Raw genomic sequence first — 24,723 nt, 5'->3', positions numbered from 1 at the left:
AAAAAAAAAAAAAAAAAAAAAGAAAAGAAAAAAGAAAGAAGAAAAACAAAAACTGCCAACATACTGGTCAACAAGACAAAACCTTATTTTCACAAAAAATTAAAAAATTAGCCAGGCATCATGGCACAGGTCTGTAGTACCAGCTGCTCAGGAGATCTGAGGTGGGAAGACCACTTGAGCCTGGGAGGCAGAAGTTGCCGTGAGCAGAGATCATGCTACTGAAATCCAGTTGGGCAACAGAGCAAGACCACGTCTCAAAAACAAAAAGCAAACACACACACACACACACACACACACACACAAACACACACACATCAGCTGGTCAAAAGAGCCCGGCAAAAAGCTGACTCAGGAAATAATGCAGGTTCCACATCCTGGTGATTTCATCCCCCTCACCCTGACCAATTGATAACCCAAATTTTCTAGCCCCTCACCCTCCATGATCCCCTTGAAGTCTTTAGCACATAGCCCCTTCCCAGAACAGATTTGAGGCTTGACAATCCTCCCAATTCCTTGTTTGGTGCCCTTGTGTTGATTAAAGCATTTCTTTGCTGCAAACCCTACTGTCTCAGTGTATTGGCCTATTGCTAAACAGTGGGCTTGTGAACCTGATAGTGTTATAACAAAATACAATAGAAGCTATTTAAAGGATCAATCCATGCACAAGTCTATTTCTGGACACCCTTTTCTCTTCTATTGTTCTGTGTGTTTATCCTTTCACCAGTGTCAGGAGATCCTTTTAGTCACTGTAGCTTTTTCTAAGTCTTAAAATTGGTAATGTGAGCTTTTGACTTCTCTTTTCTTTTGAAGAATTGTTTAGCTGTTTTAGCCCCTTTGCCTTTCCATATGACTTTAGAATCAGCATGTCCATATGTGCAAAACATTGTGCTTGGCTGTTCACCAGAACTGGGACACATTCATAGATGAATCTGGGGAGAACTGATATGTAACAGTATTAAATTTTTCAGTCCATGAACATTATATATCCTTTGATTTAGTAAGATCACACATTCTTACACTAGTTTTTTATGATTTTCAGCCTACAGATCCTGTATTTTATTAGATTTATAAGTACATATTTTGTTTTTCATCCTTCAACTACAAATTCAATTTGTTTAATAGATATAATTTATTAATGCTGCCTAATTCTTCTTTAGAGAGCTATGATAGTTTGTGGCTTCAGTAATTTTTTAATTAATTCAAGTTCTTGAATTTATTGACATGGCATTATTCAGAATATTTTTTATTTTTCTTTTAATATATGTAAAAACCATGATGATATCATTTCTGTCATTGCTGACATAAGCAATTTGTGTCATCTTTTTTTCTGATTTGGTCTGTCTAAAGGTTTCTCAATTATAGAGATCTAAAATAACAAGCTTTTGGTTTCCTTGTTTATATACATATTTACTTCTTTATTATTTCATCTCTGATCCTTATTGTAGTATTTCTTCTGCTTACTTTGAGACTATTTTTTTCTATTTTTTCTAATGTCTAATGGTAGAGGCTAAGATTATTGAAGGGGAACACTGTCATTTTCTATCCCAACTATTTAGTGACACCAATTTATTTCATACTGCTCTAGTGCCATTCCACAACTTCTGATGTGTAGTTTATCCATCAGTGTTTGACTGGAGTAGGGTGAGTATTCCATAAAAGATTTACTGTGTTTTTGGAGGGAGGTGGGGAGAGGGTATTATTGCCAAAAGGTGGATTTTTTTTTTTTTTAACTCCACTCTGCATTTTAGCTAAGAGAAGCAGCTTTGGAACTTCTAAAGTCTGTACATCTGTGAGACCCCACGGATAACTTGTTTTAATTTTTTTTTAAGTCTAAGTTTGTTATGGGTCAACTTGGTTCTTTCAAGACTTATTTTTAAGGTTTTAAAGGGCTGGTTTAGGGAGGCTACTGTGTCCCAGTTCTAGGTAAACCGTTTACCTGCAGACAGTTTGTTCAGAATGTTAAGCTACTTCTGATGTATCTACTAAATGACCTAGATGTTCAAAAGAGTCTTTCTACTCTGATTGATTCCATTTAAATGTCTCCCTGTGTTGTGTGTGCTCTGGGAATCTTTTACCTTTTTGTTCTCTGGTAGTGTTCTTCATCTGATAGGTATCCTTGGTCCATTCTTGGGGAGTTTGGCTCTACTCTCCAGAGTGTCAATATTCAGCCAAATAATCCAGGGAGTTGCTGTGGATATTTGTAGAGCCCTTTCACTCCATAGTTTCTTCTTTTTTTCACTCTCTTTCCTGCGGATTCTAGTGACCTCCCCTTCTTTCCTGCAGATTCTAGTGACCTCATCTTCTTTGGGAACACTGGCTTTTGTTTCTTCTACTCAGCAAGTGTGTCATTTTCTGCTTGAATTCTCCTCTCTGCTGCTGTTTGGAAAATTTCTCCCAGCATAAAGTCACTTTGATGATGGAACTCATCTCATTGTCACTTTTTCTCTGGAATTAGGTGCTTCCCATTTTCCAATGTCTGAAAATGTTATTTTCATCTATTTGGTTCCATTTATTTATTTGTGTCTGGAACTCTGTTTTACTTGATTATTCTTGCCTGGCCTTTTACCTTTTTAAATTGTGTCTACTGTTTGATTTCTGCTCATATTTGGATTTGTTTTAAAATTTGTAGTCATGCTGGATTTTGTTTTCTTTGTTATAATTTATTATAAATCATAATTTATTTTCAGTTTTTATTATTTTCTTTTAGAGCTATGTAATGATAAATTTCCCTCTGAGCACTATTTGAGTGTCATCTCACCACATTTTATTTAATATATTCTTATTATCATTCAATTCAAAATATTTAATGTTTCCTCTTCTGATTTTCTCCTTATCCCTGTGTTATTTATAAATGAAGCTGAGTTCCGGGAAGCAACCTAGTAACTGACAGTAATTTCTGTCATCCATTTACAGAAACAGTGACTTCCACTCTTTCAAGTTAAGTTCTACATAATTTGAGGAATCATCATTTTGGCCTTTCAAGATAAATAAATCTGTTACTGTCTCTCATCTTCTTTGAACTCCGCATGTCCATTTACTTTGAAGCACACAGTAAGAATGGCATTTCAAATTCTTGGAGCCAAAGGCTATGGCAGTTATTTTGGCGGATTTTCTAACATCATCACAGGATCTCAGATACTCCAATTGGCTAAGTGAATTTTGGAATTGCCTAAAAGATCTAAAATAGGCAAGATTAAAGAGTCCTCAGAAATAATACTCATTGTCTATTGACTTCTGACATGCTGGAGAATTCCAAATCCATTAGACAACAGATTTCCAATAATTTCTTAGAAAGAATTATAGATATCTTAAATAGAGCCTTGTTTTAAAAAATGATGAAGAGTATTGATATAATATCTTTGGCAACTCAGAACTTATTTTCCTTGACTTAAGTATTTGAATGCTTATTATTACCCAGGTTTTCAGTTACAAATGACTTACTATTTTTTATATTCACATATTATTTAAGTTCTCATAAAATGTTATCGAACATATGGTTGTCTTTTTCTTATTCTCTTCCCTTTTAGAAACATGTTCCAAATCAAGTATAGATATTAAGAATGGGTTTATTTCTGAATCTCAGTATACATATGCCTTAAATAAACAAGCGAAATATCAGTGCAAACTAGGATACATAACAGCAGATGGTGAAACATCAGGATCAATTACATGTCGGAAAAATGGATGGTCAGCTCAACCCACGTGCATTAGTAAGTAATTTATTACATTTGTATTGATTATCCAGATGATACACAAAAGTTTACTAACTTTAGTCTCTTTTGGGGTCTGATATAATTTCATTTGAAAAGATAAGAAAAAGAAACCTAGAGGAACATAGCAGACATCATTTTTTTCTTTTCATATTAATTACTCAAATATTAGTCTGTCTTTCCATTCAGGCTTTTCCTACTCTAAAGCATTCTGTGTTAAACAAGTTAGGGAGCTTTATGTGTATTCTGGTTTAAACTGATTGTGCTTTAGCTGAGACCTTTATGACTGTTATATATATCTGTTTTATGTGATTAGCCTTTTATATCAAAGTCTTTGCTCCTAGATATAAAAGTAATGTTTTTAATGAAGATATGGGTGCATAGCGCATAATATCAAAATAATTTAAACTCTATAATGTGTAGATTTGGCACTGTAGGAGATGTCCAATTCTGAATATCTTCCCCCTTAGAAAATTTTTGCAAATATATAGGTAGTAGAGAGACAAAATATTCCTAGATGGTACCAATTTCTGCTCTATTGCATGATTTTCCTACCACACTATGTAGATATTTATGAAGATTTTCTAGGAACAACTGGCTCAGTTTGTCTTATTTTTTTGCAAAACCACTCAGTTACATTTATATATGTATGTGTGTGTGTGTGCATGTGTGTGTGTGTGTGTGTGTGTGTGTGTGTAGAGAGAGAGAGAGAGAGAAAGAGAGAGAGAGAGAGAAAAAGATGGAGTCTCACTCTGTCGTCATCCAGGTTGGAATGCAGTGGCAAGATCTTGGCTCACTGTAACCTCCGTTTTCCGTGTTCAAGCGATTCTCCCACCTCAGCCTCCTGAATAGCTGGGATTACAGGCACCTGCCATCATGCTCACCTAATTTTTGTATTTTTAGTAGAGACGGGCTTTTGCCATATTACCAGGCTGGTCTCGAACTCCTAAACTCAAATCATCTGCCCGCCTCTCAGTAATATATTTGAAGTAATGTTTAATATATTCATGTTAAGTAAAGTGAGTATCTAGTTTATTCATGTACACTGTTTTCATTTTTTTAATGTCTATGCTTAATATGAGGTCTAGTTTACAAAAAAAATGTTGCTCCTCATAAAAAACTGATTTTATACTTTTTTTTTTTGTTTTTTGAGACGGAGTCTCGCTCTGTCGCCTAGGCTGGAGTGCAGTGGCCGGATCTCAGCTCACTGCAAGCTCCGCCTCCCGGGTTTACGCCATTCTCCTGCCTCAGCCTCCCGAGTAGCTGGAACTACAGGCTCCCGCCACCTCGCCCGGCTAGTTTTTTTGTATTTTTTAGTACAGACGCGGTTTCACCGTGTTAGCCGGAATGGTCTCGATCTCCTGACCTCGAGATCCGCCCGTCTCGGCCTCCCAAAGTGCTAGGATTACAGGCTTGAGCCACTGCGCCCGGCCTATACTAAATTTTTAATTATTCTTTTAAGATTTTCTTATTATGAAAGAGAAAATGTCTTGTATAACATGCGAATTCATCTTTTCAATCTTTTTTTTCCTTTTTACATATGTCTTAACTACAGATTAGTCTGGACTCTTAATTTACAAAATTCTGTTATGATTTTCTTTAAAAAAGTAATATACACCTGTAGTGACTTGTTTTATTACTAGCATTGTCATAAATGCTTTATATAAATGAATTAAGAAAAACGTTCCTAAAATAGATTTTGGGGCTTAAGCAATGAAAAAAAATGCTGTGTAGAAACATATACTTTCACTTTTGACAACTATTTTAGGACAATAAATTCTCACCAGCCACAGGTTATTTTTGTACAGTACTTATTTATTAGTGTATCTAATCAATAAAGCTTTTTATTCTTAGAATGGGAAATACTCAGGTTGTTTATCATATGACATTAGAAATAATATTCTAAATTTTTTATGGACTAGAATCTTGTGATATGCCAGTATTTGAGAATGCCAGAGCTAAAAATAACGTCACATGGTTTAAGCTGAATGACACATTGGACTATGAATGCCATGATGGTTATGAAAGTAATACTGGAAGCACCACTGGCTCCATAGTGTGCGGTGACAATGGTTGGTCTGATTTACCCGTATGTTATGGTAAGTACTGGTTTTTCAGAAATTCATTTTTCAAAATGAAAATAAATCTGTGTTCCAATTTTTAAAATTTGAATTATATAGAGAAATTCTTAAGGAATGTTGACTAAAATCAAGGTATCTCCTGATTTAACATAAACTGGGAAAAGAAGGGGGGTTTTGAAACTATTTCTAAAATAGTGCATTAAATTAATGTTTCCTATGGGCCACCTACCTTCCAGATTTGTGATTATAGTGCAATTGCTTTTGTTACCCTAAATAAAAGCTTTCAAATTATTTAGAACCTAGCACTCATTACCAAAATTATAATTTGTTACAATTTCTTCAGCTAATTTGTTTTTTAATTTCTATTTTACATCTACTATCTTTTGTGTTAAGTTCTGTACTTTCTGAGCTTAGTTCTTTATTTTCTAACTTTAACAAGTTCTGAGGACTATTACATGAATCTCATTTATGTTTTCCAATCAGCCATCTATTTTTCAGGGTTAGAAGAAGGATCTACTCTGTGGGTAAACAAGTGTATATTTAGAGTGTTCCAAGGCAAAGAAAAATACGTGCAAAGCTGTAAAAACAAAACAATGTATTTCAAGGTGGTAAAGCAGAGTCTAGCCTGCTGAGGCTAGATGGGAGGCAAGGAAACAATTGTCCAGATCAGCTCAGGGCATCCTATCATTTGGATTCATTTTATGACTGATGAAAGCCCATAAAATAGTTTTAAGAAAAGGAATGGTATAATTTGATTTCTAGTTTTGTTGAATTGTTTTCCTGGATGCTGTACTTTTTGTAGGCAAGAGGCGACACAATGAGTCCAGGTAGAATGAGAAAGTGTGGGGACTGAGAGCGAGTGATGATAGAGGAGGTGCAGAGTGGAAGGCTGATTTGGAAAACATTTTGGTGTTGGAAAGTACAGGTGATGTTACTAAACGTTGGGTGTGAAAAAGAGTGAGATCAAGGGACTCACATGTTTGTTTTTAATTGTTTTCTCACAAGTATGTAGGTAAATGGGAATACCATTTTGGAAAATTGTACTGACTGGAGAGAAAGCATTTTGAGAGGGCTGTTGCAACTTTTGACTTGGTCACATTATGGTTCAGTTGCCAATGGAAAATCAAAACTGGATATGTGAACTGTGGAGTTGGATATGCATCTAGCGAGAAGATATGCATTTCGGAGTATCATCATATAAATAATGACACTAAATTGGATAAGAATATGGAATGATAAGAGCGAAGAGCTCAAGACGCAGCCCTGAAACATTACATTTCAAAATAAGGCAGAAGAAGAATAAACAGTAAAGAAAATGGAAAAAAAGGGGAAGTACCCAGAGAAACAGGAGAAAAAATCTAGAATGTTGCCATAGACATAAAAAGAAGGAATTATTAATGAAAAGGGAGTGTAACAGATTGCTTAAGAAGTCATCCTGTCTGAATTCTACTTCCACTACTTGCTAAGCCTGTATCTTTGGTCAACACAGCAAGTCTATTTGAAGCTTTGTTGACTCTTTCTTATTGGTAAAATGTCACAATATTTACAAACAGTTCTAATATTTCAAAGGATTGTTTTGGTTAGCAGACTAAAATATGTATAAATATTTATTGCCATAGTGTCTCATATAATAAAGTCAAGGAAGTTGTAATTTAATTACCTTATCACTATCAAAGTGATAAATATTTCTAATTTAGTTATTATGTTCTGTTCAGAAATTGTGATGGATTAGGTAAGGTACAGGCCAACAGCAAGTGTAAAAAAAATGGTTTTTAATAGAGTAGAAAAGACAGATCCTAAGTAGGATCTGTCAATAAAAATAATCAGCAAGATATTTAATACAGACTACGGACATAACTCTTTCAAGATTCTGGCTGTTCATCAAATAGGAAATTCAGAATATAGCTTGAGGAAAGTTGTGCACTGAAGGAAGATTAAAAAAAAAAAAAAAAAAAAAAGATGGAAGACACCAGAGCAGACACAACAGAAGGGAAGCTGCAAAGGCTGAACACATGACTTACACAGTTGCCCTGAGAAAATTCAAGGGGAAGGGATTCAGAGCTACTGTGGAGGTATTGTACTGTGGTGGCAACAGGACTGCTTACAACCTTGTGACAGGTGACCACAGGACTGCTTACAACTTTGTGACAGGAGATGGGAAGGAAAATGAGCAGGAAGGTTGGAAAATGGTAGAAGCTGATGGATTCTGTTTTGAAGTATGAGACATGGTCATCTGAGATTGAATAGTGTGTGGGTGAAGGAGGAGGAGGAGTACTAGGTAGAATAGAAAAGTTTTGAAATAGTCGCAGCTGAGAAAGAGAATGAGTAAATTATGGATGAACGACAGTGTCAAAGGCCCAGTTAAATTTGAGTCATTGCAGATGTAAATGCCTATCATAGGACAGTAGAAAATGGTGAAAACACAAGCACAGGTCTACCTGTCCAGAGATTTTTTTCTAATATAAGAGAGTGGAAAACAAAACAAAACAAAATAAGCCAAATATCCAAGTAATAAAAATATTTAAAATATATTTTATAGAGCACTGGGTTCAGAGAAATAGAAAATCCAATGATGGAGATAGAAAATAGTATGAAAGGAACTGGAGATCTGTTTTACATAGGAAGTCATCTATGCAAAGAATGGTTGAAAGCCATTCATTTAGTGAGAAGGGTATGTGCAACAGCTGAGGCAGGAAAGAACTTTACCTTTTTAATAAAATTCAAAGATTGTAAAATCTGAATCCTGGATTTAGTGGAGGAGAGAGATATTTGATAACACTGGAAGAGTAGGCGTGGATCATAAAGAGTTTGAATTTTATTCTAATTGAGAGGGGGAGGCTTAATTTAAGAGAATCATAAATTTCTTTTCTGTTATGATAGGTAAATTTAGGTTTTATGAAGCCAGAAGCTTTTACAATTTTGAGGGGTCTTCTTCAGAAAAGAACACAAAATCGCAAATATATTATTTGAATAGTCTTTCCAATCACCAGACATGAAATGAAAACCTAAAGGAGAGAAAGTTGGAGTGGCGGACATAGCAGTAGAAGCTGATGTAGAAAATGGCTTTCTATTGCAAACTGTACAAAGACTTAGGATCATTTGAACACATAACTAGGAATTTGCTAGTGTAGTACAAGCCTCCAAACATTAAATGAAGAAATGCCAGCTTAGTACTCGTTTCAAATATTCTTCTCTCAGCCATGTAACAGAAAACTGCATACAGATTGACAGACATCTGAGTGTATTTCAACTGTCCTAGGAGGTCTCTCTTTGTTGAAAATTTTCCACAGAATTGTTATTACAGAGCACTTAAGCTAAATAAGTTTTATAATCTTCAAGGAGTATATACCTCAGAGTTAAAAATTCATACTAATATTTCACATATCCAGTACTAGGACTTAGGGTTTTGAGTTTTAGATGAAGAAAAATATTTCTAATTCAGGGAGTGTCCATTCACATTCTTCTCTAAATCACGTTTCCTAAGTTATTACCTCCATATAAATACAGCAATTGAATAATACCCAATAATCAAGATCTTACCTTTTCTTTTTAAGATAATGCTTTTCACAGTATTATTACAGAGAGAATTTATATAAAATTAACACCAAAAAATGTAAATAAACACCCATACAAATAAAAGAATTGCTATGTAGAAGATTGGTATACACTTTTAGGAGAGAAATCCCGGTAATTCTCATTCAAGTGTGGTTTTCTGAAATAATCTGCAAAACTCATTAAAACAAACACAAAAGCAAATTTCTGTAGTTATTATTTTGTGACATTACTTTTAAGAATAGGTTTAAATCTAATTTTGTAATTATATAGTAATAATTGAGATTATGATGTAATTAATTTTCTTTTTAGTATGATTCTAATTTTTGAATTCTAGCTTGTACTTTTCTAAGCAAGCAAGAAAGGAGGATTCTGAATAAGAAAAACAATATTTTGGATAATACTTGGTAATGTTGCTGGTTTTTAAAAATTATAAACATGTAAGAGATAATTTTACACATTTCTTATTTGAATCAGAATAATTATCAAATTTATTAAACATTGATATAAATAGTAGATATAACAAAATTATTACTTTGTTTTATTTTTATTTTTTTGAGATGGAGTCTTGCTCTATCACCCAGGCTGAAGTGCAGTGGCACAATCTCGGCTCACTGCAACCTCTGCCTCCTGGGTTCACGCCATTCTCCTACCTCAATCTCCCCAGTAGCTGGGACTACAGGCGCCCGCCACCACACCCGGCTAATTTTTTGTATTTTTAGTAAAGACAGGGTTTCACTGTGTTAGCCAGGATGGTCTCGATCTCCTGACCTTGTGATTCGCCCGCCTCAGCCTCCCAAACTGGTGGGATTACAGGTGTGAGCCACTGCGCCCAGCCCCAAATTGTTCTATGTTAGCATAAATATTCAGGATACCTAGAATTTGCCTTTCCATGTGACCTTGAAAATATATCTTAGTTTGTTTTCTTTATTTGTAATATATTAATTATGTGATTTTTATGTTTTTCTAACTTAAAATATATTAGAAATGCTATTTTGGGTTCTTTTTCCTTGATTACAGTAAACAAAAATACCAATTTTAATTAATTTCTTAGTGCATACATCTTCACTAATAAATCTTTGATGATAATTTACCTTTTTGTGATGTATATGTCAATCACCAAGAATTATAAACATGACGAGACCAGGAATTATTTGAAGGTGGTTTAGTTTCAGTTAAATAAAGGTATCCTTGACTCTGCAGTGACAGATACTATATCATCATTATTCTCAGGATCCTCTCCAGTTCTATTATAAATTTAACTTCTTAAGATATTCCCATGGTGTTTTATGATGCGTTCTTTTCTTTTTTAAATTTTAATTTCTATGTTTTATACGTTTAGAGGGTCCAAATGCAGTTTTGTTGCATGGATATATTGCATAGCGGTGAAGTCTGTACTTTTAGTGTATTCGTCACTCGAATAGTGAACATTGCACCCATTAGGTAATTTCTTGTTCCTCAGCCTCCTGCTATCCTGCCACCTTTCTGAGTCTCCAATGTCTATTATTCAGCACTCTCCGTATGTGCACTTTATTTAGCTCCCATTTATAAGTGACAATACACAGGATTTCACTTTCTGAATCTGAATTATTTCACCTAAAATAATGGCCTCTAGTTTTATACATGTTGCTTCTGAAGGCATGATTTTTTCTTTTCTTTTCCTTTTTTTTTAAGTTGTGTAATATTCTATGGCATATATATATATATGTGTGTGTGTGTATATATATATACGTGTGTGTGTATATATGTGTGTGTGTGTATATATGTGTGTGTGTGTATATATATGTGTGTGTGTGTATATATATATATACACCCCCCCCACACATATTCTTTATCCAATCATCTGTTGATGGACCATTAGTTTGATTCCATATAATTGTTGCTGTGAGTAGTGAAGCTATAAACATATGAGTCCGGCTATCATTTTGATATGATAATTTATTTCCTTTGGGTAGATACACGGTGGGATTGCTGGATGAAATCATAGTTCTGTTTTTAGTTCTTTGAGAAATGTCCGTTCTGTTTTCCATAGAGGTTGTACTAATTTATATAGCTACCAACAGCGTATAAGCATTCTTCTTTCTTCTCACTGTCACCAACATTTAATATTTTTTGAGTATTTCACAGTGGCCGTTGTGTCTAATATAACATGATAATCATTTTTAAATTTTCATTTCTCTGATGATTAGTGATATTGAGTTTTTTTCATGTTTCTTGGTCATTTTTATGTCTTCTTTTGCAAAATGTCTCTTCATATCCTTTGCCCACTTTTTCATGGGATTACCTGATTTTTTTCTTGTTGAGTTGTTTCAGTTTTTTGTAGATTCTGAATATCAGTTCTTTTTCAGATTCATAGTTTGCAAATATTTTCTTCCATTCTGAGGTTGTCTGTTTACTCTGTTTATTACTTCTTTTGCTGTGCAAAAGATTTTTAGTTTAATTCAGATGTATTTGTCTGTACTTGATTTTATTGCATTTCCTTTAGAAGTCCTAATTGTAAATTCTTTGCCTAATCCAATGTCCGGAAGAGTTTACCCTAGGTTTCTTGCATGATTTTCATAGTTTCAGGTTTTACATTAAATTATTTAATCCATTTGGGATTAATTGTTTTATGTGGCAAGAGATAGGAGTCCAGTTTCATTCTTTTGCATGTGGCTATCCAAATTTCTTATCACCATTTACTGAATAGTGCCTCTTTTCCTCAGTGTATGTTCTTGACTACTTTGTTGAAGTTCAGTTGGTTGTAAGTTGTGATTTTATTTCTGAATTCTCTATTCTGTTCCATTTTTCTGTGTGTCCATTTTTATACCAGTACCATGATGTTTTGGCCACTGCAGGCTTGTAGTATAATTTGAAGTCAGGTAACATGATGCCCTTGCTTAGAATTTCTTTAGCTACTTGGGATCTTTAGGGTTTCATATGAATTTTAGAGCAGTTTTTTTCTGAATTAAGTGAAAATCGATGTTGCCATTTTCTTTGGAATTGCATTGGATGTATAGATGGTGTTGGGCAGTATTGCCATTTTAATAACGTTGATTCTTCCATTCTATGATCATGGGATGTTTTCCCATATTTTTGTCTCCTCTACAGTTTCTTTCATCAGTGTTTGTAGTTTTCCTTGCAGGGATCTCTCACTCTCATGGTTAATTGCATTCTTAGATATTTAATTTGTTTTATGGTTACTGGAAATGAGATGATTGAGTTCTGATTTGGTTCTCAAGTTGGCCATCATTGATGTACAGAAATGCTACCAATTTTTGTACATCAATTTTGTATTCTGAAATTTTACTAAATTCATTTACATAATTTAGGAATTTTTAGAGGAGTTTTTAGGATTTTCTAGGTACAAGATCATATCATCAGTGAACAGAGAGAATTTGACTTCCTCATTTTCCATATGAATGCCTTGTATTCCTTTCTCTTGCCTGATTACTCTGGCTAGGACTTCCAGCACTATGTTGAGTTAAAGCAGAGAAACTGGGCATTGTTATCCTATTCTAGTTCTTATGGGGGAACACTTTCAACTTTTTCCATTTAGTATAATGTCGGCTGTAGGTTTTTGTGATATATGGCTTTTATTTTGAGATATGTTCTTTCCACTAGTGTCTTGACTATATTCATTAAGAAGTAATACTGAATTTTATCAATTTTTTTCCGCATCTATCGAAATAATCATCTAATTTTTAAAAAAATTCTGTTTATATGGCAAGTCACATTTATTGATTTACCTTATATTGAACCAATTTTGCATCCCTGAAATAAAAGCCACTTAATTGGGATGTATCATCACTTTGATATGCTGTTGGATTAAATTTTCTAGTATTCGTTTAGGATTTAGCAGGTATTCTCACTGAGGATCCTGGCCACTAGTTTATTTGTTCTGTTGTCGATGGCCGGCTTTATAGAATGAGTTAGAGAAGATTTTCTCTTCCTTGATGTTTTTGGAGCAGTTTCAGTGGATTGGTATTGATTCTCCTTTGTATGTCTGGTAGAAATTGGCCATTTATCCTTCTGGCACTGGGCTTTTATATTTTTTTAACTGGTAGAGATTTTATGACAGATTAAATCTCACTGCTTGTTATTGGTGGTATTGATCTGTTCAGTATTTCTATTCCTTCCTTGTTCAATTTTGAAGGCTGTATGTTTCTAATCAATTTATTCATTTTCTCTAGATTCTCTGGTGATTTTTTTATTTCTGTGGTATCAATTGCAATGTTTCTATTCTTCATTTCTACTTGTGTGGAAGTAAAGTACTTGTGTTTATTGTAACCTTTTTTCTTCTTCTCCCGATTAGTCTTGCTAGTGGTCTATTAATCTTGTTTATCTTCTCAGAAAACTAACTTTGTGTTTTTTGATCTTCTATTTTTATTTGGTCCCAATTTTACTTAGTTCTTCTATGATTTTTTTTTAATTTGTTTTCTTCTGCTAGTTTTGGGTTTAGTTGTTCTGTTTTCTCTAGTTTCTTTAGGTGTAAGGTTAGGTTAATTTATGACTTTTCTATCTTTTTATACAGGCATTTCACACTGTAAACATTCCTATTAGCACTGCTTTTGCCATATCCTAGAGGTTTTCGTATGCTGTGTCTGTATTTTCATTTGTTTTAATTTTTTTTAAATTTCCATCTTAATTTTATCACTGACTCAAAAATCACTCAGAAGTCATTTACTTTTCATGTATATGGATAGTTTTGAAAATTATTTATGACATTAATTTCTAGTTATATTTCACCATGTTCTGATAAGATACTTGATATTATTTCTAAGCTTTAAAGTTTTTTGAAACTTGCTTTGTGGCTGTAGCCTAGCATACGGTCTATTTTGGAGAATGTTCCATTCACAGGTGTGAAGAACATATATTCTGAGGTTGCTGGGTGGAATGTCATTAAATACCCATAAAGTCCATTTGTTTTAGAATCCAATGTAAGTATAAGGTTTCTTTGTTTATTTTTTTTCCAGAAAATCTGGCTAGTACAGTCATTGGGCGTGTGGAGTTTGCTCGTCCTCATTATATTGCCGTTTATCTTTCCACTTAGCTCTAGTAGCATTTCCTTTATGAATATGGGTGCTGAAGTTTTGAGTGCATATATATTTAGAATTATTATATCTTCTTGCTTCCTTTATCATTATATGATGATCTTCACTGTCTTTTTTTCTGATGCTGATTTAAAGTCTTTTTTATATATAAATATAACTATACCAAATACTTTTTGTTTCTGTTGTTCAAAATACCTGTTTCCGTACATTTATCATGAGTTTGTATAAGTTTCTCTCAGTTAGGTGGGTTTCTTGTGAGCAGCATGTGGTTGGTTTCTGTTTTCTAAATTTGGCCCACAAATCTGTATCTTTTAAGTGGAACATTTAATCTATTTATGTTAGAAGTTAATATTGTCATGTGAGGTTTTGTTCTTGTCATTATGTTAGTTGTTACCTAGCTGGTTTGTAGTCTCAACTGTGTAATTATTTAATAAGACCTGTGAGTTTTGTACTTTTGCATGTCTTTATGATGGTGAGTATTGACCATCTGATTTCATGTTCAGAACAACCTGGATCATTTATTGTGGGGTGAATTCCTAAAGTGGATTTCTACTGGTGATGAATTCCCTTAGTATTAGCTTGTCCTGGAAAGATTTTATGTATTCCTCATTTATGAAGCTTAGTTTAGCAAAATACAAAATATATCTCTAATAGGTGTTTTTTCAAGAAATATGAAATAATCTTTCTGAAAAGAACTCTGAAAATAGGACACCAATCTCTTCTGGCTTGTAAAGTTTCTGCTGAGAAGTCCACTGTTAGTCTTATGAGATTTTCTTTATAGTTGATTAGATGTGTTCTCTTGCTGATTCTATAATTTTTCCCATTCACATTGACTTTAGATAGCCTGATGACTATATGTTTGTAGAAGTTCATCTCACAATGTATCTTCCTGCTGTTATCTGAGCCTCTAGTATACAAACATCTTTATCTCTAGCAAGAAGGCAAGAGGAGACAAATTTTCCTCAGAAAGGTTTTCTAACTTTTAGCTCTTCTCCCTCAAGAATACCTATAACTCTTAAGTTTTCTCATTTTTTTAGAACGCCATTTTTCTCAAAACCTTTGCTCATTTAAAAAAAGCTATTTGCTCTTTATTTTTGTCTGACAGGGTTAATTTGAAAGACCTTTCTTCAAGCTCTGAGAGCAAGTTTTTCTGCTTGATATAATCTGTAATTAAATCTTTCAACTATATATTGTAATTCTTCAATGAATTTTTCATTACCATAAGTTGTTTGTTTTTAAAAACATATTTTGGTGCATTTTTCAGTCATATCCTGAGTTTCTTTTCTAATTTCTTTGTGTTGCTTTTCAACTTTCTCTTGGACTCCATTTAGCTACTTTGAAATAAATGTTTTAAATTCTTTATCTGATATTTCAAAGATTGTATTTTGGTTAGGACTTATTGCTGACGAGTTAGTGTGATCCTTTGGGAGTGTTGTAATACGCTCTTTTAAATCATACTTCCAGAAATGTTTCAATGGTTTCTTTTCATCCAGATGAACTATCTCTTCTTATTTTTGACTGTAGTTTCCAATAGATAGGATTTGTTTTTCCCTTTGAGAATATGACTATGATGTATGTTGTATAGAGTTATTTGGTTTAGGTTCTGGGTTCTTTCAATGGTAAAGACGCTGTATGAGTACATTGGTTAGCGACAATTTTTGTGTGATGGTTTTCTTAATTGCTGGTTGTAGTAGTTATGTACTGGGTGCCTGACGAGGCTTACTGCCTCCTGAAGGGCTGGTATGGAAGACGTCGCAGAAAACTAACTTCGTTCTCCAGCATCATGCCCTAGTGTCAGCATTTTGCATTGGGCTGTGCAGTTTAACATTCAGGACAGTAGGTGGCGTGGACAGGCAAGAGCCAGCTGCAGCAGAAGCAGTTGAGCCTGTGCTTGTCATTGTTTATGGGAGAAACTCTCTGTTGCCCCAGGGAATGGACTGATCTATGAAAGGTACAATGGTCTGAGGAGCTGGGGACAAAAGGGGGGTGGATCTGAACCACTAAGCTCACCCTTGGATGCTCCAAGGATGAGCACAAGCACCAGCCCTGACAGGGGTGTCAGGGGAAGACCCTGGTGAGATATCCCTAGCTTGTCTTTCTTGCAAGCCTGGGTTCACTGGGCACATCACCAATGGAGATGTAGCCACCCTTAATACACCTAGAATGTCTGTCCTCTGGTGTGTCTGCACCAGTCTCCTTTGCGAGTGACCACAGCTATGTCCACAGAATTGGGCAGAGGGGAGATGTCCCCCTCTCTACATCTGCGCCCAAGCACTGGGACCACTGGGCCTCTGAGATGGATCTATACTCCTCCCTTGCAGAGCCAAACACCGCGTCTATGGGTCTGCTGGAAGTGGTGTAGTCATTTTCAGCCCACAAGCAGGTTGCTCTTGCACACGGGAAAGTGAATGCTACAGTTTTATTTGTCAAAAGGGGTGTCCCTTTGTTGCAGTTTCCATTAGGAATAGCACTCCCTCATGGTTAAACTACTGAGAATGCTGTAACTCTCTTGGGTCCAACCAGCTATGGGGGACTGCCACATCCAACCAGGTGCCAGGGAATGTCTGTGTGGCTCTGGTGTTATGGGATCAGAGGGCTGAGGTTCCTGTGTAGGATACAGTCCCCACATGAGTGCACTACAGGCATGAAACCTACCACTGTAGCTTAGGTCCAAGGGGAAGGCAAATGACCCTGTTCAAGCTAGTAGTCTGGTGTAATGCCCTCAAGAAGTTCCCAAATCTCCACTCACACCAGTGTGTGGGTTCATGAAGGCAGAAGAGCTCTCGACAGCTTGGATCCACATAGTGAGCTGCAGGGAGTCCAAAAGACTCCTACCTACACTGCCTATGAAGTCCCACAGGATCTTAGTCAACCTTTGAGGCTCTTGCTTCTATCTCTTTCCATGCTTTGGCTTTTCTCCATGATTTCTCTATGACGCTCCTGCACCCTCTCTTTGATATTTTTCAAGTTATGAACATTTTCCTGTAACTTTGGTTCTTCTTTCTGAGAAGAACTGGTGTCCAAACTCCTTACTCAGCCATCTTGTTTTTTTTTTTTTTTTTTTGAGATGGAGTCTCGCTCTGCCGCCCAGGCTGGAGTGCAATGGCCGGATCTCAGCTCACTGCAAGCTCCGCCTCCCGGGTTCACGCCATTCTCCTGCCTCAGCCTCCCAAGTAGCTGGCCATCTTGTTTTTAAAAAGCCCCAATTCTGGTCTATATGCACTTTTAAAATTGTAAATTAGTCTTTTTTTTTTTTGAAACGGAGTTTCGCTCTGTTGCCCAGGCTGGAGTGCAGTGGCCGGATCTCAGCTCACTGCAAGCTCCGCCTCCCGGGTTCATGCCATTCTCCTGCCTCAGCCTCCCGAGTAGCTGGGACTACAGGCGCCCGCCACCTCGCCCGGCTAGATTTTTGTATTTTTTAGTAGAGACGGGGTTTCACCGTGTTAGCCAGGATGGTCTGGATCTCCTGACCTCGTGATCCGTCCGTCTCGGCCTCCCAAAGTGCTGGGATTACAGACTTGAGCCACCGCGCCAGGCCAAATTAGTCTTTTTTAATATGAGAGAGTAATTTCGTGTTTTGAATAAAAAAAGTAATATTAAATTTCATAAACATCAGTGATTAAAACTAATTTCATTGTAAATAAGTTGGATTTACAAATTAATGTTTAGAACAGATACATTTCAATACCGTAACATTTATCATAAAGTTCCATTTCAATTTAGACAGTATGTAAAACATAATATGTAGCATTCTTTACAGGGAAAAGGATTTATCTGATGCCCCTCTGTATACCCAGTATCAACCTCGCTTTATTGTGGCACATGTAAAATTTACTTTGGCAACGATTAATTGTATATTCTCATGAAATTATTTTACCTTTTTTCAGAAAGAGAATGTGAACTTCCTAAAATAGATGTACACTTAGTTCCTGATCCCAAGAAAGACCAGTATAAAGTTGGAGAGGTGTTGAAATTCTCCTGCAAACTAGGATTTACAAGAGTTGGACCGAATTCAGTTCAGTGCTACCACTTTGGATTATCTCCTGATCTCCCAACATGTAAAGGTGAATGCTTATCTTACAATTGCTGAAATAAGAATTAGAACTTTGAATACCAAATTTTTTTTTTTCTTAATTTATTTTGGGCTTCTATTGTCTAATGAATTAAGTCAAAGATTTGCCTGTGAAGGATATGTGTTGGGTACCGAATACCTAAGGTTCAGTTACTTAAGTTAATCTCCATTGTTTCTTGAACGGTGTACTAGAAGTGTTCTTAGACACACAGTTGTTGTCAGTCTTAGTCTACTTTAGGTTTATGTTTCCGTAAAGGAATAACTGAGGCTGGATGATTTATAAAAATGTTTTATTTGGCTCACTGTTCTCATGACTATAAAATTCAAGATTGGACATCTGCATTCAGTGAGAGCCACAGAATGCTGGTAGAAGGGAAAGAGGAGCCAGTGTGTCCAGAGAACACATGATGAGAGAGGAAGCAAGAGAGAGAGCAGGGCAGTGACAGGCTCTTCATAAGAACCAGCTCTTGCAGGAACTAATAGAATGAGAACTCTCCCTGAGTGGGGGCGTTCATCTGTTCATGAGAGATCCATATCCATGACCCAAACATTTCCCATTAGGCCCCGCCTGAAACATTTGGGATGAAGTTTCAACATGGGGTTAGAAGTGACATTTAAACCATAGCATGGCTGACAATGGAGGGATTTCTTTGTAAATTTTCATTTTGCCTGAAATGTCAGCATCCATTTTGGACATTTTATATAGTGTGAGCTGTAACTTAAGTTTCACTGAGTGTGTCTAAACAATATTTAAGCAGTTTATATTCAATTCAGTTGCTTGTATTGATTAGTCAAACTTAAAGTATGTTGATCAAATGCTTGCCTCAGTTATGATATTTTTCCAAAATGTTACGACAAAATGTTTCCATGAAATGTAAAAATTAACATGATTTTCATAACCACATTTGCTAATTGATTTTCTTGCATCTTTAAGATATCTGGAAGTCTGAGTATATATTTAACCTTTTATCATACCTTCAATATGACAATTTAGTATAAGTAATACAATATGAACACCATTCTTCATTGTTTACAATGCTGTAATAAGTTACATAATGAAGAATACATGAATAAAATAAGAAAGTCTTTCCATTGCACTGAATTTTTATATTGTAAAACAGACAATTTAACCATTATTTACATAGTATTTCTACTATAGAGCAAGTACGGTCGTGTGGTCCACCTCCTGAACTCCTCAATGGGAATGTTAAGGAAAAAACGAAAGAAGAATATAGACACAGTGAAGTGGTGGAATATTATTGCAATCCTAGATTTCTACTGAAGGGACCTAATAAAATTCAATGTGTTGATGGAGCGTGGACAGCTTTGCCAGTGTGTATCGGTAATGTATAAAATATTAATATTTAGACTCGTCAAAACTTTTGCATTTTGTATCTAAAACACATAAATCATGTTTTCACAATAAACTTTTTTGTAAAATTTACATAGAGGAGGAGAGTACCTGTGGAGATATACCTGAACTTGAACATGGCTATTCTGAGCTTTCTTCCCCTCCTTATTACTATGGAGATGCGGTGGAGTTCACTTGCTCAGAATCATTTACAATGATTGGGCACAGATCAATTACGTGTATTCATGGAGTATGGACCCAACTTCCTCAGTGTGTGGGTGAGAATACACCTCTTAAATCAACATTGAATAAAGTTTAATATTTTTATTGTAAAAAAAATATTAGCAACTGAATTTTTGAAATTTACAGATATGGCTCAAAATGTTCAGTCTTCAATATAATGAAACCAATCTTTCTCATATTGTTTATAATTCAACATGTGTCTAGAGAGAAAAAATATAGTTAGCAATATAATTTTATGACTCTTTCTGCCTCTGATATCAGTATTGTTTATATTTAAAAGCGTGAAGCAACATTTTACTTATAAAATTTTCATGTGAGGCCAGGGTGGTTGCTCACGCCTATACTCCCAACACTTTGGGAGGCCAAGGCAAGAAGAATGCTTGAGGCCAAGAGCTAGAGACTGGTGTGGGCAATATAGCAAAAGCCCATCTCTATAAAAAAAATTTGTGTAATTAGTTAGGTGTGGTGGTGCATGCCTGTAATCCAGCTACTAAGGAGGCTGAGGAGGGATGATTGCTTAAGGCCAGGAGTTCGAGTTTGCAGTGAGCTTTGTTGTGCATTCCAGCCTGGGTGACAGAGTAAGACTCTTTCTTTAAAAAATTAAAATATTAAAAATTTGTCATATTATTAAATATGAGTACTATTACTGAGAAATTATAACTGTTTTATATAAAATAAAAATATTATTGTTATTATATGGTACTCCTTTTTGGCACTGCAAAGCAAAGAAACAAAGTTGACAAAATATCACTTACTACTCTCCCATAGGATTCTTTTCTCTCTTAAAGCTTCCAAAAGCAATAATTTTTCAGTTTGTTCCATATCAACCAAAATAAGTTAATGTGCTGCAGGGTTGGTGGGCCACAGGCCCTCTATGTCAGTGATATAGCTAAGTGACGTGAGGTAGTCAGGGACTGAGTCAGGACGTAAATCTCATTGATGGACTTCACACTGTAAGTCTCATGTCTTGATTAGCAAGAAGGTAAGGTGATTCACTTACAGTGCGACTTGAGATTTACAATCTTTAAAATCATTTTGCCTCCTTGATGACTAACCAGGAGGATCTTGGGGACCCTCATTCACTTTTCTCTAAAACTGAGTTATTTCCTAAATTTTCCTGGGTCCTAATTCTAAGAGTCCTAAATGTCCAGTCGTACTTATTCATCCAATGAAATATCCAATAATATTTTGTATTTCCCAAAGAACAAAACGTCTTATGATAGATATCTCTAACATTTCAGCGACAGAATGCAGGGCTTATATTTTTACATAATAGCATTTTGATGCAATGTAATCAGGAATAACTTGGTGAAATTTATAATGATAACTCATAATTTTATGATGCTAATACTATTTACTTTGTAACTATTTTTATGTGATAGTTGGTTTTATTTTTATAATTTGAATTTTCATAAAAATATATTTATTTTATAGCAACAGATCAACTTAAGAAGTGCAAATCACCAAATTCAATTGTAATTGTGGAAAATTTAACAAGCAAGAAGGAATTCGATCATAATTCTACCATGAGGTACAGATGTAGAGGAAAAGGAGAACGCCTACATGCAGTCTGCATAAATGGAAGGTGGGATCCGGAAGTGACCTGTTCAAGTAAGCTCTTATTTTGTTTTCAGAAAAGTATTCTTTCTCATTTGGAAAAGTATTATGTATGTGTGTCTTAAAAACTTTAACTATTTATTATTACAAATGCTCCTGAATAAGGCAGGTAATTTAGAAACTAATGAAAACATTGTTCCTAATACTAACTGTGCCATGTGAATTAGTTACCTTTAGTATAAAACACACACACACGCCCACACACAAATCAGGCACTTCATGTCATAATTACTGTTGGAGGACCAATGCTTCTCATTCCTTTCCTTGTCAACAAATGTTCCTGGGCCTATACCTCTGTCTATGCCAATAACTACTATGTATCTGTTTGTGTATGTGTGTATTTATGTATGTATCTATATTTATTTCCATTGATTCATTTATTTAATCTATCTCTCTATTCATCTATCTGTTCATCTACCTAATCATCTATTTATCTATTAATTTATTGTTTATCTATATTGAAAAGTTAGTCATATTGACACATACAATTTCACTTGAATAGTTTAGGGTTTATTCCAGTCTTCCCACATTTGATACATGTATTTTGTTCTCCAATTGTGGCGTTCCTTTCCTCACTAGCTTCAATATTTTTACCAGTATCTGCCAGTCTAGGAAAAACAGAAAGCATTGACAACCAATACAAAAACTAATCTACTATCGACATTTCAATATATTTAGAGTCCTTAAAGAAGCAAATAATATATACATGCAGTGAAGTGTACATGTTCTACAGATTTTTCTTGAAGTTTTATAGTGTTAGCACTTCTATAGAGCTTTATTAAAATGATCGTATGGTTATTGTCCTTTCTGTTAATGTGATGCATCACCTTTACTGATTTGCCTATGTTAAACCACCTTTGCATTCCTTGGATTAAACTCACTTGATCATAGTGAATTATCTTTTTAATGTGCTGTAGGATTTGTTTTCCTAGTATAATGTTGAGGGATTTTGTACCTATGTTCATCAGGGGATTTTGCCTGTAGTTTTCTTTTTGCGTTGTGTCCTTGTCTGGTTTTGGTTTCAGAGTAATGTTGGGCCACTACAATGAGTTAGAGAAATGATCTCTTAAAAGTTTTGGAGTCGTTTTAGAAGAGTCGGTATTAGGTCTTTTAAAATGTTGTTATAATTCAGCAATGAAACCATCGGGTCTTGGATTTTCTTTGATGGGAAACATTTTATTACTGACTTAATCTCTTTCCTCATGATTACTCTGTTCAGACTTTCTATTTCCTCTGAATTAATCTTAGTAGGCTGTGTGTGTCTAGAAATGTATCCATTTCTTCTAGATGATCCAATTTGTTGGTGTATAATTGCTAATAATTGTCTCTCATTATTCTTTATATTTTTGTGATATCAGTTGTAATGTCACCTTTTTCATCTCCAATTGTGTTTCTTTAAGCCATCTCTCTCTTTTTTAGTTATTCTGGTTAAAGCTTTGTCAATTTTTTATCATCTTAAAAAAACTATTCTTTCATTGATATTTTGTACTGCTTTGGGGGCTCTACTTTACTCTGATCTTTATGATTTCTATCCTTCTACTAATTTTGGAATTGACTAGTTTGTTCATGTTTTTCTGCTTCTTTGAGGTGTACTAGTAAATTGTTTATCTGAATTCTTTCCATTGTCTTGATGTAGGCAATTATTCCTAAAAACGTCCATCTTATAACTACTTTTGCTGCATCCCATAAGTTTTGCTATGTTTTGTTTCCATTCTCCTTTTCTCAAAATATTTTTAAATTTATTTGAAATGTTTTGACCCTATTATTGTTTCAGAGCATATTGTCTAATTTTCACCTAATTTAAAATTTCCCATAATTCTTCCTATTATTGATTTCTCCTTTCATACCTTTGTTGTCAGAAAAGTGACTTGATATAATTTCTGTCTTCTTGAATTTGATAAGACTTGTTTTGTGGCCTAACATATAATATATTCTGGAGAATATTCTGTGTGCATTTGAGAATAATATGTGTTTTGTTGTTATGTGGAATGTTCTTTATATGTCTGTCCAATCTATTTGGTATAAATTATTGTTCAAGTATAATGTTTCCTTATTGATATTCTGTCTGGATGATCTGTCTCAATGTTGAAAGTAAAATATTGATATCCCTTACTATTACTATGTGGCAGTCCACAACTCCATTCAGATTGCTAAATGTTTCCTTTATATATTTAGTTGCTTTGATGTTGAGTGCATATATAGGTTTAAAATAGTTGTATTATCTTGACAAATTTACCACATTATCATTATATAATAACCTTCTTTGTACCCTTATACAATTTTTCCCATAAGTCTATTTTGTCTGAAATGAGTATAACTACCCCTGTTCTCTTTTAGTTTTTCTTTTTATAGATTTTTCCATGCCTTCCCTGCAATCTATGAATGTACCTTACAGTTAAGTAAGCAGTTTATAATTGCGTATTAATTTTTAATTTATTTAGTCATTCTATGCCTTTTGATTATAGAATATATTCCATTCCTATGTAAAGTAATTTTAGATAGGTAAGGATTTATAGTGGCAATTCGTTAATTGTGTTCTGGTTGTTTTTTAAATTCATTGTTTCTTTCTCTCTTGCTTGCTTTGTTCATGGTTTGATGACTTTTGTAGCCATATGCTTAGGATTTTTTCTTTTAATCTTTTGTGTATCTATTAGAGGTTTTGCTTTGTGGCTATCCTTAGGCTTGCATAACATATATTATAAAAGGCTATTTTATGTCGATAGAAACTGAATTTTGATTACATATAAAATCTCTGAATTTTACTCTGCTCCTTCCATGTTTTGTCTTTGATCACATACTTTGCATCTTTCAATCATTGGTATCTCTTAATAAAGTTTGTAGCTTTAGTTGTTCTTAGTACCTTTGCCTTTTAACCTTCATGCTAGCTATATTTATCCATCACCATTACAGTATTAGAGTGTTTGAATTTCATGTTGTACTTACTTTTACCAGTAAGTTTTATACTTTAACAACTTCATCTTACTAATTAGCATCCTCTTCTTTCACCTTCAAGAACTTCTTTTAACATTTCTGGTAAGGCAGAAAAGCGTCCTTATGCTCTCTC

General features: G+C 34.6%; 1 protein-coding gene across 1 annotated transcript in view; it reads left to right on the top strand.

The window, feature by feature from the left end:
• The window catches only part of LOC105550779 (complement factor H-like), a 65,610-nt gene that overhangs the window by 6,785 nt on the left and 34,102 nt on the right, over positions 1 to 24,723 (top strand). The window contains exons 2-7 of the mRNA XM_011995800.1: positions 3,528 to 3,710; positions 5,633 to 5,809; positions 18,264 to 18,440; positions 19,608 to 19,790; positions 19,898 to 20,077; positions 21,477 to 21,653. Of these exons, the coding sequence (XP_011851190.1) occupies positions 3,528 to 3,710; positions 5,633 to 5,809; positions 18,264 to 18,440; positions 19,608 to 19,790; positions 19,898 to 20,077; positions 21,477 to 21,653 (1,077 nt within the window). The remainder of the gene's footprint in view (positions 1 to 3,527; positions 3,711 to 5,632; positions 5,810 to 18,263; positions 18,441 to 19,607; positions 19,791 to 19,897; positions 20,078 to 21,476; positions 21,654 to 24,723) is intronic.

This window comes from Mandrillus leucophaeus, unplaced genomic scaffold (assembly GCF_000951045.1).
Source record: "Mandrillus leucophaeus isolate KB7577 unplaced genomic scaffold, Mleu.le_1.0 Scaffold1132, whole genome shotgun sequence".
NCBI lineage: Eukaryota > Metazoa > Chordata > Mammalia > Primates > Cercopithecidae > Mandrillus > Mandrillus leucophaeus.
Note: the sequence above shows the minus strand (reverse complement) of the source record. Positions and strands in the feature narration are given on the sequence as shown.